The 15,816-nt window shown below is 39.1% G+C and overlaps 2 protein-coding genes across 2 annotated transcripts; both read right to left on the bottom strand.

The window, feature by feature from the left end:
• Nucleotides 1-1,593: 1,593 nt before the first annotated feature.
• LOC110907443 lies at nt 1,594-2,346 on the bottom strand. Its single transcript, XM_022152425.1, has one exon. It carries the CDS (start codon nt 2,344-2,346, stop codon nt 1,594-1,596), a length of 753 nt encoding a protein of 250 aa, XP_022008117.1.
• A 9,514-nt stretch (nt 2,347-11,860) lies between these two features.
• Nucleotides 11,861-14,826, bottom strand: LOC110903901 (putative pentatricopeptide repeat-containing protein At3g01580). Its single transcript, XM_022149695.2, has one exon. It carries the CDS (start codon nt 14,689-14,691, stop codon nt 12,295-12,297), a length of 2,397 nt encoding a protein of 798 aa, XP_022005387.1. The 5' UTR covers nt 14,692-14,826; the 3' UTR covers nt 11,861-12,294.
• Nucleotides 14,827-15,816: the final 990 nt, after the last annotated feature.

Below are 15,816 nucleotides of genomic sequence, written 5' to 3'. Positions count from 1 at the left end.
CGCGCTCAAAAATCAAGATCGGGTACGGCATCGCCTTCAGTTGGGAGTTCGGGCTCGCGTAGGGGAGTATATAGCGATCAGTTGGATGACATTGCATGCAAGTTAGACACATTCAACGTATTCCAACAACAAAGGCCGAAATTCGGAAGAGCAAAGAAGCTAGGATGCCCTGAAACAAAGACGAGATGATATGAAATTTCTAGCCCAGCCCATTGATCACCTAGAGGGTGAAGAGTTGGAACTAATGTTGGAGACGAGAGAAGAGATAAAGAAAAAATATAAGCGTTAGAAATTTTTTTATGTAATTTTCTTTATTTAAAAAACATTAAAAATTTTAAATTTTTTGTTTTAAAAAATATAAAACACCCGTTTGGGCTGGCCACGCCCCAAACCCCCGCCTCACCATACCGTCTTCAATGTGGGTCAGTCCAGCAAAGCCCCCAAACTACGTGTTAACCCATACCCCAAACCCCCCGCTCCACCATAACCCACGGTCTAATGGAGAACCTCAATGAATAGTAAAAGAGTAAATGCAATTAATTGGTGCAAAGTGGCGGTAGGGACATGTGATTATCCTCACCTTTAATTTGCTTTTATGTTTTGCTTTTTGTTTGAGTTTTGGTTGAGTTTTCATTATTTATAAATACAAACAAAATATCAAATATAAATAATTTTAACTTACAAAACGTACGAATTGAATGTTTTGCTATAAAACGTGATAACATTTTCTATAGTTTTTTTTTTTTGGGGTGGTGGGTTAGGTTTTTTGGGGGTATTTTTGGTGAGGTATAGTTTTTTTATCAAAATTACTCTACAAGAACATTTTACAAAATTACTCTACAAGATCAAAATTACCCTACAGGATCATTTGTAGAGTAATTTTGATAATTCCCCTAAGAGCAAATAATTACGAAAATATCACCGCGTTTTTTTGCCTTTTTCATGTTATTCGTAGGTTTAGTACGTTAAAGTTATTTGTATGGGAACTTTACTCTATAAATATAAACTGAATAGCGATATTATTTAGATATTAAATACATCAACATATAATCCTGCTATGTTTTCTAAAACCATAATTATTAGAACTGATTTATTTTGTTGCATCAATAGTTTTTGAGCACAAATTTTCACCAATTATAATAATTTCGGGTATGTCACGCTTTAAATACTTTACATGTTTTTTAAGTTATGAAATAATGTGTTTCGATGTTAATAATGTAGCTGCTGCAACGAACCAAACAAATGTAGATATCGTTTTGGTCATATATGACCTTATTTTTTTTGTTATTCTCTTTTGCTTACCAATACCAACCGAACTTCTGTTGGGTCTCTGCTACAACGCGGGGATGAAAACTTAATAGTTTCATTTAAAATCTAGTTTTCATTAATTCTTGCCTAAACCTTAGAAGCTATAATCCAAGAATTTCTAATATTTCCACCTCTTTTGGTTATTAATGTCTGATTTATTATTACCCCTTATTATTTTTTTTTAACGGCCGACAAGATATTTTATTCGTTGTAGCAAGATGCTACCACTAAACATACAAACATTAAAGTATTCAACACCAAAACAAGACAAATTGCATATATTTCTTATCCACCAACCTTGAATCTACTACAATCTTCCCATGTTAATGTCGCCAATTTAGACCAGTTCTTCACCCATAAATACGCCATTGCTTTAACTTCATCTAGAGTCTTTGTCATATTTGGCACCTTTTGTTCAAACACTATCTCGTTCCTCGTCTTCCAAATACTCCAAAATGTTACAAAGATAACCGCATACAACACTTTTTTCTTCCTACTTGGACCTGAACTAATCTCATGCAACGTAAGGAGATCCTTAATATCGAAAGCAATGATCGGTGGAATCGTGCACCAGTTCGCAATATTTTGCCATATAGACTGAGCATATTGACATGAAACAAAGATGTGTTCACAAGTCTCATCATAAATACCACACATAACACACGAACGATTATGCACTCGTATGTTCCGAGCTGATAAGGCACACTTTGTCGGCAAGCGTTCCATTTCTGCCCTGCACGCTACAATTCCAACCTTTTTCGGGACCCAGTTGTTCCATTCGAATACTCTAGCGGGTCGCGTACGATTAACCAAGCCCAATATCTTTTTAATACTTGCCACATTAAAGATACCAGATCCCTCATACTTCCAATGCCACTTATCAGGTCCAAACGTCACATTCAGCCCGTTAATCAGGCCCATTAGCTGCTGTAGTTGTGCACTTTCATTATTACCCAAAGCCGAGCAAACCCAATCCCACTGAAACTCCATACCTGACCCGCCAGCCTTCATGCGATCAAAAACCAAGCAGTCTTTCATTTTTCAGCTTTAAACAAATCCGGAAATTTTAAGTAAAACGGAACCGGGTCGGCCCAGTGTAAGTGTCGTTCCTGCCGGGTAACTGTGCCTTATCAGTTCTGGTCTACGGTCAACAAAGTCAAAGCCAAGTCAATAATTCGAAAGCTTTATCAGTTCTGAGTTTATGATGTTAAACTCGGAATACGTTGATTATCATTGTTCTCCGAATTATTTGTTTTGTATCCCGGACAATATGTTTTATCCGGTTTAGTCCCTAGTCTATATATATGTGTTGTATAGGGTAGATTAGGGCGACCCTTGAGAAAGCTTTGTGCACCTCTCCTAACTTCTGGTTCCTCCTGGTGTGTACATCCTAGAGAGAGAGTGAGACTATGTGTTAGTGAGAGAAAGCTAGGTTTAGATCTTTGTGATCTAAACCAGCTTGTAGATGATGTATACTCCTTTGGTTTATGTAATCTGTGATGACTCATTCAATAATAAAGGATTCATCTTCTACATCTTGTTCATCTTATGATTGTTTTTCATGTCTTGAATCAAGTGCAATGTTTGATGTTCGTCATCGATCCAGTGCTTTAACAGTGGTATCAGAGCATGGTTACCGATTCGGAATGGTCTAACCGTCTTCCGAATCACCATTGCTCTTGATTTGATGTTTGTTTCCGCCAAACATCTTGAAGACGTGAAGATTCTGCATAAAACTTGAAGAAAATGAAGCTGTTCGTCGGCTGGGATGGTTTTTCTTGTTGCAGTTCTAGGGTTTTGATCTGAAAAAGGCAATGTCCGAATTTATGTAAGTGTTTTACCTGTCCGAGTTAGTCTATCAACATCAAGTCAGGGTTTTCCTTCAGTGTTTTACTTTTCTTCGGAGTTTCCATTCAGTGTTTGTGCTTCAGGGTTATTGATGAACTAGTGTGAAGTCACACTTGTGAGATGACCTGAAGCAATTTCCACTTGTCCGACTAAGAAGTCAGGATAAAGAAGTCAGGACTTTGTGTTCAGGGCTTTGGAGATCAGGGTTTTTCCTTTTAAGAGGTCAGGTCAGAGTTTCCTTTCAGAGTTTAAAGTTCAGGGTTTTTCTTCAGAGTTTCTTGTTTGGAGTCTGAATTTTTGGGTAAGAGTTTAGGTGTCCAAGTTTAGGTGTCCAAGTTTAGTATTTAAGTGAGTCAGAGTTTAGTTAAGTTCTAAGAGTTTAGGTGTCCAAGTTTAGTGTTTAGAGTGCTGTGAGAGTTTTATATCAGGTTTGATCCAGGTTATACCACTCTGATTCACTCCGACTTTTTACTCCGTGTTTCCAAGTTTCTTTTGTGTCTCCGAATTCTGTGAACTTAGAAACTTTTCCAAATCAAACCCACTTAGAACAACAACCCTTTCGATACTTTCATACTATCATAACCGTGTTCAATGATGTGATAAAGTTTTTTGATTTCTTAGTGATTTCAACTTAATCTTTATCAATAACTTAATCCTCATCAAGAAGTACTGATTCAGATGATCTGATCTGAGGTTTCAAAAGCTTTCGGGTTTTAGAAGTTTCTGTAGTTCGGAGGTTCCGAGTTTTGCATGTTCCAAGTTTTTCTATTTATTCGGGTTATCGGGGGTACCGGATAATTAGCAGGGTACTTATGTTGTCCGGATTTAGTGAGGGGATGAGACACGGTAATGGTGTACCACGGTGTTCTTTTCAAGATTCTCGGAGTTTTGATCCTTACTAGAGTTTTGGGACAATCTTGGATTATTATCATGACTTGGCTCGGTTGACAGTTTACGAAGAAACATGGGGAGTAAAAAATTTCCTATTTTCTTCTTAAATCTAAAGCTTGTGCGTGAAAAAGCTCGTGTATGATGGAGCTTTGTCAAGTGTGTTCGCGTTTTTAACCAACTATTGACGTGATGAAGTTGAATTCTCGGTTGACGACTAGTTGAAGATTGAGCCTTATTAAGTTACTGTTTAGAGTAGAGAAGATTAGTTCTGGTCTCGAAATAATGTGGGGCTTCTTGATTTGAAGGGAGATCGGAGATGAAAGCCATAGGAGATTCAGCAGATTTGTTAAGATAGGAGATTGATTCATGAGGATACATGATGAGATGAGATCATACATGAAGGGTTGAAGACTTTTGATTAATATGGTGGATGTACTTTTACGAAGTTCAGTTTGTTATTAAGTTATCGAACTGAACTTCATGTCTTAGTGAAGTTTGAAGTGTTCAAGGTTGGACATTGGAAATCCAATGTTTCTTTCTGGTGCCGATGAGGTTTGAAGATTAATGTATCGAGTGATATTCTCACATGTGATTGTTGGTCGGTTCGTGTTAACCTGATTGGGGAGTAGTTTGAGGGGGAGGATCTGCAGTGTTTGATGTTGGATTCTTCGGGTTTCTCAAAGCGGCCTTAAGTGATCCTCAGCAAGTCTTTTATTAGAAGGGTTGAAGATCGTTGTGCTCTACCGGAAAGATCAAGTCTCAGCCAAAGTTGAAAGCAGACATGATATCATCAGTTAAGGGGGAGTCAGTATCCGGTGACTGAAGAAATCAGTGTCAGACAGAACTAGGGATGAGCATATCGGTATCCGATACCGAACCGATACCGATACCGCCTAATACCGATCCCGAATTTCACCCAAACTAGGTACCGATACCGATACCGAAACATGTCGGTTAGGTATCGGTACGGTACGGTATCGGTATTATACCGTATTTTGAGGGTCGGTATCGGTATAATACCGATACCGTACCGTACCGATACCGAAAACGCCAAAAAGTGGATACCGATCGGGATCGGTATGGAATCGGTACGGGATCGGTATGGGATCGGTATTCGGTGGCATGTGCTCATCCCTAGACAGAACTGATAGCAACAGTTAAGGGGGAGTATGTAAGTGCAGTTCCTGCCGGGTAACTGTGCCTTATCAGTTCTGGTCTACGGTCAACAAAGTCAAAGCCAAGTCAATAATTCGAAAGCTTTATCAGTTTCGAGTTTATGATGTTAAACTCGGATTACGTTGATTATCATTGTTCTCCGAATTATTTGTTTTGTATCCCGGACAATATGTTTTATCCGGTTTAGTCCCTAGTCTATATATATGTGTTGTATAGGGTAGATTAGGGCGACCCTTGAGAAAGCTTTGTGCACCTCTCCTAACTTCTGGTTCCTCCTGGTATGCACATCCTAGAGAGAGTGAGACTATGTGTTAGTGAGAGAAAGCTAGGTTTAGATCTTTGTGATCTAAACCAGCTTGTAGATGATGTATGCTCCTTTGGTTTGTGTAATCTGTGATGACTGATTCAATAATAAAGGATTCATCTTCTACATCTTGTTCATCTTATGATTGTTCTTCATGTCTTGAATCAAGTGCAATGTTTGATGTTCGTCATTGATCCAGTGCTTTAACACCCAGCTATCCAACCAGAAAGATATGTTTTTACCATTGGCTAGGACCGCTGTCGAAGCACTATTTAGATCTATTTCGGCGTCTAAAAGTGTATTTCGAATACTAGAGATACTTTTCCAAGGCCCGGCTATAGAGATTTTTGCTGGGATATATTTCCATCCCCTTGTGTTATGATGAATTGCCCAAATTACACGCCTCCACAATCCGTTTTTTTTTCGTTTTAAACCTCCACCACCACTTTGCCAGCATTGCTAAATTTGCATCCCTTAGTGAGCCGAAACCCAACCCCCCATATTCAACTGGAGCAATAGTTTTTTTCCCATGCCACCCAATTCATTCTAGCTTTTTCTTCCGACCCCCCCCCCCCCCAAAAGAACACCCATCTAATTCTATCAAGAGAATCTAATACTTTTATCGGAGCTTTAAATAATGAGAAGTAATATGTAGGTAGGGAGTTCAACACAGATTTTATAAGCGTTATCCTTCCACCATATGATAATGTTCTTGCTTTCCATAATGAAAGTCTATTTTTAAATACGTCAATCACCAACTTCCAATTTTTTGCAAGATTCATATTAGCACCTACTAACATACCAAGATGTTTAAACGGAAACATACCTTTTTTACATCTCAACAGATTTGCTATATCTTGTACTCCATGGTCATCCACTCCTATCCCAAAAATGCTACACTTTGCCAAATTAACTCTTAATCCCGAAGCCAAATAAAAGCATCTCAGCAACCGCCTTAGATTATTTATATTTGAGACTGACCACTCACCAATAAACATAACATCATCGGCATACAATAGGTGAGATAATGACGTACCTTCATTGGTAAGCTTGATACCATTAAGCAATCCCACGGCATTGGCTTTTTTCATTATTCCAGATAAAGCTTCCAATACTATCACAAACAGAAAAGGGGACAACGGATCACCCTGGTGCAGCCCACGAGAACAGTCGAACTCCCTAGTCGATGACCCATTAACCAGGACTGAAGCTCTAGCAGAGTATAGAGTTGCCATTACCCATCCTCTCCATCTACTTGGAAAATTCATTTGAGCCATAATTGAATTTAGAAACGCCCAATTAACCGAATCATAGGCCTTATTGATATCAACTTTAAAGAACATCCCCCTCCGTTTAGTCTTCTTTATCCAACTTAATACTTCATTTAATACTAGTGGGCCATCCATAATATTTCTCCCAGCCAAAAAAGCCGATTGTTGTTCCGAAATCAAATTCCCCAACACCCCTTTTAGCCGATTCACTAGAACTTTTGAAATCACTTTATTAACCACACCAATTAGACTTATTGGTCTGAAATCCGTAGGACTAACCGGATCCTTCACCTTCGGGATTAATGCAATAAACGAGGAAGTGCAACACTTACTAAGAGAACCATCCTCATAAAATCTATTAAAAAGGCTAACGAAATCTGTACAGAGACCTGACCAACATTTTTAATGAAATTGAAGTTGAAACCATCTGGCCCTGGTGCACGATCTCCTTCACATTCCCAAACTGCCACCTTAATCTCATCTTCTAAGAATGGTGATTCCAACAAGGTTGCCTCCGATTCAGAAATAGAGGATAAGTTTGGACATACCAACTCCGGTCTCACTGGCAATGGCTCTGTGAACTGAAGACGATAAAACTCATACAACGATTCTTTAATACATAATGGATTCGTAACCCAACACCATTAATCAATAACCCATTTAATCTATTTGTACTGATATTAGAATTAATAATATGATGGAAATATGCAGAGTTTTCATCACCATCCACAGCCCACTTAGATCTAGACTTTTGACGCAAGTCCAATTGTTTAAGTCTATCAAATTCTGCCATATAATTCCTGCACTCTGCTCTTTCCATCAGTTCATCCTCCAGCAACATTCTTTCTTCCGCCAATCTTTCAATACTTGCTAAACGCCTCTGTTTTCCACCATAAATACCTTATCTTCTTTCCTTTTCCACTTTCAGCCAAGACTTGATATTATTTTTCAACCATCTCAATTTAATAGCAAGAGCAAGATCCGCTTGACCCGAAAAAGTAAACGTTCCACACAACTGTATCACATAATCTAAAAAACCTGGATACTCAAACCAGGAATTAAAAAACCTGAACGGTATATGGCCAAAATCTCACAGAATTGTTGAAAGCACAATTGGCCGATGATCCGATACTTCCCTGTCTAAAGCAACTACTGCTGCGTTTGGCCATCTCTCCATAAATCCCAGACAAACGAGGAACCGATCCAACTTACTCAACTTCTTCCCATTGTCAGAAATATACATGAAGCTACCCCCGCCCATATTATATTTAACCAGCCCAGCCGATAGAATAAAATGATTGAATGCATCGGCATTAGCTTCAACAAATTCTGAATTCATTCTTTCACTAGCATCCCGAACTTCGTTAAAATCACCCATCATTATCCAAATCCTTTGTATCGAATTTCTAATTCCCAAAATCTCCAACCATAGTGCCCGTCTACTACTTGCATCATTTGGGGCATACATGTTAACTAAGTTAACCCTACACCTAGATTGAACCAAACTTCTCGAAATAACAATAAAATTCCTATTCTGAATTATATTAACCACCTGAGCACTGCTGGACACCAAATGCAAGCTAGCCCACCCGATCTTCCTTGAGAATTTACCACAGCTACTTTAAGTTCAGCTCTGCCCCAAAACTTACTGAACATAAACGACTCCGAATCCTGTAGCTTAGTTTCCTGAATTGCAAGAAAATGTATCCCATAACTCGTCTTTAACCCGCGAATCCAATCTGATTTCCGATTACACCGTACACCTCTCAAGTTAACAGATAAACAATTCATCAGGAACCGTTGTTAACACCTTCTTCAGCAATTAATTTCTCAGTAGCGGATACGAAACCATCTAGATTAATACCAATTAATGACCCGAAACCAATCGTAGCCTGAACCTCAGAGTCGAGATTATGTTGCTGATTCAGATCTACCTGAACAGAGTCATCATCCAGCTCCGAGATCCCATCTTCCGCAGCCCCCATGTGTACACGGTCGATCTGTACTTCTTCGTGTTGTGCCGAATTGGTGTGGATATCCTCACCAGTACCGTACCTTTCATTAACCGGTGTATTTAGATCAATAGGTTCAATCGCTGGATCCTGGTAATGACAAAACAATCTTTGAGTGGGCCCCTGAGTAGAACTAATCGATGGTGGCCTAAGTTCATTCCTATTCCTTTTTCCCAAGTTTGCACCTGGTGTTGGGCCGTCATTAACCATATGGTTATTGGGCTTATTTAGGCTCCCTCCTGGATTCAAATCATTAGGCCCACTATTATTATTTGAATTTTTTAACAAGACAGTGTCATCCTCAATAACATTGGGAACATGCGCCGGTATTTCAACATCCCCATGCACGTCCATTTTTTCCACATCCTCATTAATGTTTTGTGACTCTTGATTATCCGATGTCTCCTGATTTTCCGGCGACTATTCCTTGACCCCCTGAGAAACTTCTACCCTGACATTCGGAGAAACCACCTTCTTTTCCGGTACCAGAATTTGATCATCATTAGACCTGATCTCACCTTCCTCATACTCCTCCATATCGCCTGGTTCCGAATCTGAATCCGACTCCGTATCCGATTTTTCATCCCTAGTCCCATACATTGTCTCCTTATCAAAATTCGGAATCCACCGCTCCGAAGATTCGGAGACCCAGATTATGATACTCTTGTCATTCCACTTAATCACCACTGCTTCATCAATTCTAGACTTTTGGGACGTCAGTACTTTAACCGTATCAATCGAGTTATCCTCCTCATTCCATGAAAATGCTAAAGACTGGACTATATCACCAAACAAACTACCGATTTTATCAAACAGAGTATTATCTCTGATCCTAAAAGGCACACCGGAACATTTTAGGTTAACGATCCGACTAAACGGGATTTCTTCCCCATTCCAAATATTGAACTTGGTAAAAACCGACGAGAAAAATGAACCATGTTGTTCAATTAACTCCTTCGGTGATGCATTATCCTTAAATGTAATTATAATAGTTACACCACCAACATATGACAAGCCAAAATCGAACATACCTTCTTCTTCCAACGATCGTCTAATATTAGATAAAGACCAGATATCTTTAGCATGGCCGATAATTGATCTACCAATGAAGTGTAATGGGTATAGTGATCCTTTGCCCTCCACAGACACTGTTTTTGCCCCTTGACTGCACGAGTCCTTCTTTCCTCTTAACAAATCTGCAAACGACGTCCCATTTTGAACAAACGAAGGTCCATTCGGACCCATTCCAGATGGCTGTTTCCTTTGAGGAGGCTGGTCGTCATTCTTACTACCACTCGTATAATTATCGTTGGACTGATTATTCTCCTTCGGCCGCCATTCACTCCGACCAAAGGTTTCCGGTGCGTAGTTAAATCTTTTATGGTCCTTATCGTACTTCGCCAAAGAAACACTAACCTTCATGTCAAACATCTTAGCGGTGTTCATCGACACTAGAGTCTCCTTCATATTCTCTGCTCCAACATAGCGTACAAATCCAAAGCATTTGCCCCTAGCATCCCTCTTCCGAGCCACATACACGTCCGATACAAAGCCATACGGCTGAAAAGCCCTCCACAGTATGTTCCTTGTTACTCGATCCGAGATATTTTGTACCAGAAACGTCCATTCTACACCATCTCCTCTGCTTCTTTTATTTTTTTGATATTGCACATTGGACCATGGACCACCATCACCCTGTTCACCCTCTCCAACATTCTTCGTTGCCATTTAGAGAACCACAGAAATCCTAAGAGGCGAATGGATTAAGCCAAGACCAGATAGGGAGAACGGTTAGATCAAGATCTGCTCCGAAGAACCGATCGATTAAACCCCGCTCACTAAACAGGCTAGGTGTTCGTCGTCGAGCACTCAAAGCAATTTCCGGGCGACGAGAAGAGATTGAACCTATTACTGAGAAGAAACGAAAAGACAGCCTGATCCCGAAAGCGAATGGAATAGCAGCACGAAGAGGTAGGATGAAAGGTCAGCCGGATTCAGGCGACCTCGCACACTAACCCTAGCAGTTGCCTTCGTCGAGCCGCCGGCGATGGGTTACAGAGACACTTTTGATAATAGTGATTTACAATTTTACAATGCATAAAGTACAACAAAGAATTTTGTCTTTTTTTATCACCCCTTATTATACTTGCGTTATCAAAAAAATTCCAAAAGTAACTCTTTTTTTTGAACGGCTAACAAAACCAAAGCTTTTATTAAACAACCACACCTACTAGCAATGAGCTAGCTAATACAATCCGAAAAAAGAAAAACAAAACACGAACAAACTGGAACCTTAACCCATACTATCAATATTAAAACTCTTCCAGTTCTCCCAAGAAAGGCTCCTCTGCTTCGATCTATTCTTAATCCATAAGTACGATCGGGTTCTTGCTTCCTCGAAGACATTGGCTACCGAAGGGGTTTTCGCGTTGAAAATAACGTTGTTTCTAGCCCTCCAAATGCTTCAAATAACCGTATAAATGATTGCTTGCTCCAAAAGTAACTTATACTTGCATTATCATAAAAATTACGAAAGTAGCATTTAGCCACTTCTGTTCCTTTAGTTTTTGCAACTGCCACTTGGGCTGTGGCCCACTTCTAAGTAGTCAAAGACTACTTTGGTGAAACCCAACTTCAATATTTGTACGTGTGTATTAGGAGAATTAGTTTGTTGTTTAAAAAAATATTTTGTAACTATACCATACGTGAAAAAACGTTTAAAAAAATATTTTGCAACTATACCATACGTGAAAAAACATTTTTTTGTTAAACCTTTCTTTCTCGCCAAAAAACTTGAATACATATCATTCGTGATAATACACCGCGTATCACATTTTTATGCACATATAATTAAAAAGTGTCCCTATTTTATGATTTGTATCAAGCAAAATAGTACATGACAACCAGTAGCGCAGCTTAGTGGGAACCGGGGAAACCACCCCCCCCCCCCCACCCACCCACAATGTCTCAGTTAGAAATGTAAAATTTTCAATTTTCATTCGAAAATTTTAAAATTATAGGGTCACCCCCCCCCCCCCCACAATTATTTTGATTACTTAAGACCTTGTATCATAAATCGTGTTGAAGTGTATTAGATTATCATACAATTGCATCCTCTTCAGAAGCCGTCTCAAAATCTTGATAATCACCAAGACCGGTCCAAATATCAAAATAGAATGACAGCTTATAAATGTCTCTTGACTTGGCATCTTTCGCGATCGAATAATACTCATAATCTCACTGTTTTGCTTCATCCACAATTCGGATTTCACATCCCACAGACCCACACATCCGATAAGGCTCTTCAAAGTTCAACCCCTTATCCCGGACCCTCATAAGTGAAGAAAAAGTTAGAAACCTGGACAGGGGCACTACCTTCAACGTATAAACGTCTCTAATCCTTGCACACGGTGACGCAGATGTAGCCCGTTATATTACCAATGATGATAAGCGACAATCTTTGAACACACTAGTGCAGTAGCTCTTACCGATCTATTTCTATCAAGCTAAAACCAGCAGTCGTCTTCAAGCCTCTCTGCTTTGCTGTAGCTCTTATATGTGCAGCCTCATTCCATCTTTCCCTTTCTGCATACAAGTTCGAAACCAACCCATAAGAACTTGAATTTTCAGGGTCAAGATCCAAGAGCCACCTACCTAAACCCTCACCCATTTCATTGTTTCCATGAACCCTACACGCAGCCACCAGTGCACCAAGTGCAGAACCACTCTGTGTTGGTGGAACACATTTCAAAAAGTCAAACGCATCCTTAAGTTGACCAGCTCGGCCCAACAAGTCAACCACACAACCATAATGCTCTTCACCAGGAACAAGCCCATATTCCTCTTTCATCATCTTAAAAAGATTTAAACCTTCTTCTATTAAACCAGCATGACTGCAAGAAGATAGCGCTGACATGAAGGTCACCTCGTCCGGAACGATATTTTCTTTTTTCATCCCGTTGATTAATTCAAGCGCACCAAAACAATCACCGTGCATCCCTGATGCAGCTATCATTGTGTTCCATGAAGCTATACACTTGGTACCCATTTGACCAAACAAATCTCTTGATGTTTTGTACATTCCACATTTACTGTAATTAGTTAGTAGAGAGTTCATGATCGTGATTTCATTCTCCATCAATAAGCGAATCACATGACAATGAATCTCCTTGATTTGTTTAAGACACCCGAGCCGAGAAAATGCTTGAAGCAAACACGTTAAAGTGACCAAATCAGGGTTCGGTTGTTTTTCCAAGTTCATCATTTTGTAAAACAATGTTATCACTTCATTAGCATGGCCAAGATTCTCGTAACCCCTCATCATTGACGTCCAAGATACCAAATCTTTGTGTTTTATTTGATCAAAGACTTGCCTTGCGTAGTCTATATAATCACATTTTACATACAAGTACATAATCTGATTAGCGATATCGGTTTTAGACTCAAATCCATGTGTAATCACATATCCATGGATGCTTCTACCTTGTCTAATATTTTTCAGATCAGAAAACGCAGAAACTATGGTCAAAACAGTCGCTTCGTTTTCGGTCAAACCGGATCTTCTCATGTTGTGGAATAATTTGATTGCTTCACAAGCATAACCATTTTGGAGATAACCAGCCATCATCACATTAAAGGAAATGACATCTTTGTTTTTCATGGCATCGAAAATTTCCGTAGCTTTGCCACAGTTGTTACATTTTGAGTACATATCAATCAGAGCTGTGTTTGTGACGACATCAAGCTGAACTCCGGTTCTAAACATATAACCATGGATACTCTTACCGACCCGTAACAAGCCCAAATTAGCACAGCTTCGAACCCCATTTGCTAAAGTAATTAGATCAAATTCGTGATCGTCTTGAGCCATGAGAGAGAAAAGATTCAAGGCTTCAAAAGGCTGACACGATTTCAAATGACCGTCAATCAATACGTTCCAACAAGCAGTTGACTTTGTACTGATTTGACTAAAAACCACGGTAGCCTTATGTGGCGCACCGCACTTCATATACATGTCCATAAGACTTGTTTTGAATACTTCATCAAAACAATTGATTCCTCTTCTAATTGCATATGCATGGATCAACTCCCCGTAATTTAGCAACCGCAGCTTCGATGCTGCCTGCAGTAACATCACCAAAGTCACACGGTTTGGTTCCAGGTTGTCATCCCGCATACGTTGAACAACAGCAAACGCCTTGTAAGCAGCATGATGATCACCGGTTTGAGTATAACCAGTTATCAAAGACGTATATGCAACAATATCTCTCTCAGTTATTTCATCAAACACCTTGCGTGCATCCACCATATCTTCATACATGGAGTAAAACCCAATCAAAGAAGAACCCACAAACCGATCCGTATTTAAACCAAACTTCAAAACATCAACATGAATAGCTTTTCCAAGTTCCAGTCTACACAACTGAATGCAACTCTTCAAACTAAATGTAAATGCTGAACCATGTACCACAATTTTTCTTTGCTTGAAATATAAATAAACCCTTAGAACTTCATGAAATTCACCAGCCTTAAAATACCCAACAAAAACTGAATTCAAAAGAGAAAAATTGCCGTTATTTATTCCAATAAAAACCGATCTTGATTCAGTTAACAACCCAAGAAAAGCATAGGCATTTAGAAGCTTAGAACCCAGAAAAGTGTTGGTTCCAAGACCTTGAATGATTGTGCAAGCGTGAAGTTTTTTTAAAGAATGAATATCTTGACACCAATCTAATGAATACGCCAGTTTTTCTGCTAAAAGGGATGGATTTGAAGGTGTTTTTCGTGCACATAAGTTGGAGAAGTGAAGAGAGTGAGATTTGATTGGGAATAAGGGGGTTATATACTTGAAAGTTTTGATTCCAATTGAGAAGGGGTGCATAATTACACGAAAAAGAAGGTTAATTTTAACATCAACTTCTAGCAAACCCTAGAAGAGAACTCCACACAGGCGCGGGTTTCAGAATGTTGCCGTTTAAAAAACAAGGGATTTTATTGCCTATCGTTTTCTTTTTCTTTTGTAAAAATCTAATCAGCTCCTACCTTTTGGACAACAAAATTAATTCCGAACACTTTTGAGACACCCACTGAACAAACTTAGGGGGTGTTTGGCCTAGCTTTTTTATCTAAGCTTATAGCTTTTTTAGCTTATTTTTACAAAATAAGCACTAATGGGTGTTTGGTTTAGCTTTTTAAGCTTATGCTTATTAGCTTATATAAGCTAATTCCAAGAAACTTATGGGAACATGGTTTTTTAGCTTATTTGAATAAGCTTATTTGAAGAAGATGGTGTTTTACTCATTACACACAATGATATTATATCCCTTCCCATAATACAAAATAACTTAACAAACAACTAAAGATTAATTATTAATTATCAACTTGTAGAATATAAGCTAATTCAAACACTTAAAAATAGCTTATCAAATGAAAGAAAATAAGCATAAGCTACTTTAAAATATAAGCATAAGTCAAAAAAATAAAAGCTAGGCCAAACACCCCCGGAGTACTCCGAGAGTAACCCGAGTCCACCAGCAATTCCGGGGAAAACCCGGTAACCCACCCGCCCGTAGGCACGACGGTGAAATTACTGGTAAAACTCGTTTAGGTCAAGGATCCAACCCAGGTTTTCCTGGGTCTTCTATCACTGCCCATCAGTGCCCCACTCTACACCAAGTGAGAGTTAAACCTGCATCTCTCAAGAGAAATGCAAGTCTTCCACCACTTGATCTAGAGATCATTGGTTAATCAGCTTCTACCTAATTATGTAATTTTCTATTTACGTTATTGTCTAATATAGGACTCACCGATATGATAAGAGACGCTCGATACTCGCTCGACGTTCGTTACAGCGAACAAGGTTTAACTTATTCGAGAGCTTGTGAATAGCAGGATGAGGGAAGGTGATTCAGTTACAACGCACATCAATAACTTAAACTCGATATTGTCTCGGTTGGTGTCTGTGAACATCAAGTTTGATGATGAGATTCAAGCCCTACTGTTATTG

The sequence above is a fragment of the Helianthus annuus genome, chromosome 14 (assembly GCF_002127325.2).
Source record: "Helianthus annuus cultivar XRQ/B chromosome 14, HanXRQr2.0-SUNRISE, whole genome shotgun sequence".
Lineage (NCBI taxonomy): Eukaryota > Viridiplantae > Streptophyta > Magnoliopsida > Asterales > Asteraceae > Helianthus > Helianthus annuus.
This window is presented reverse-complemented; position numbering and strand designations above follow the sequence as displayed.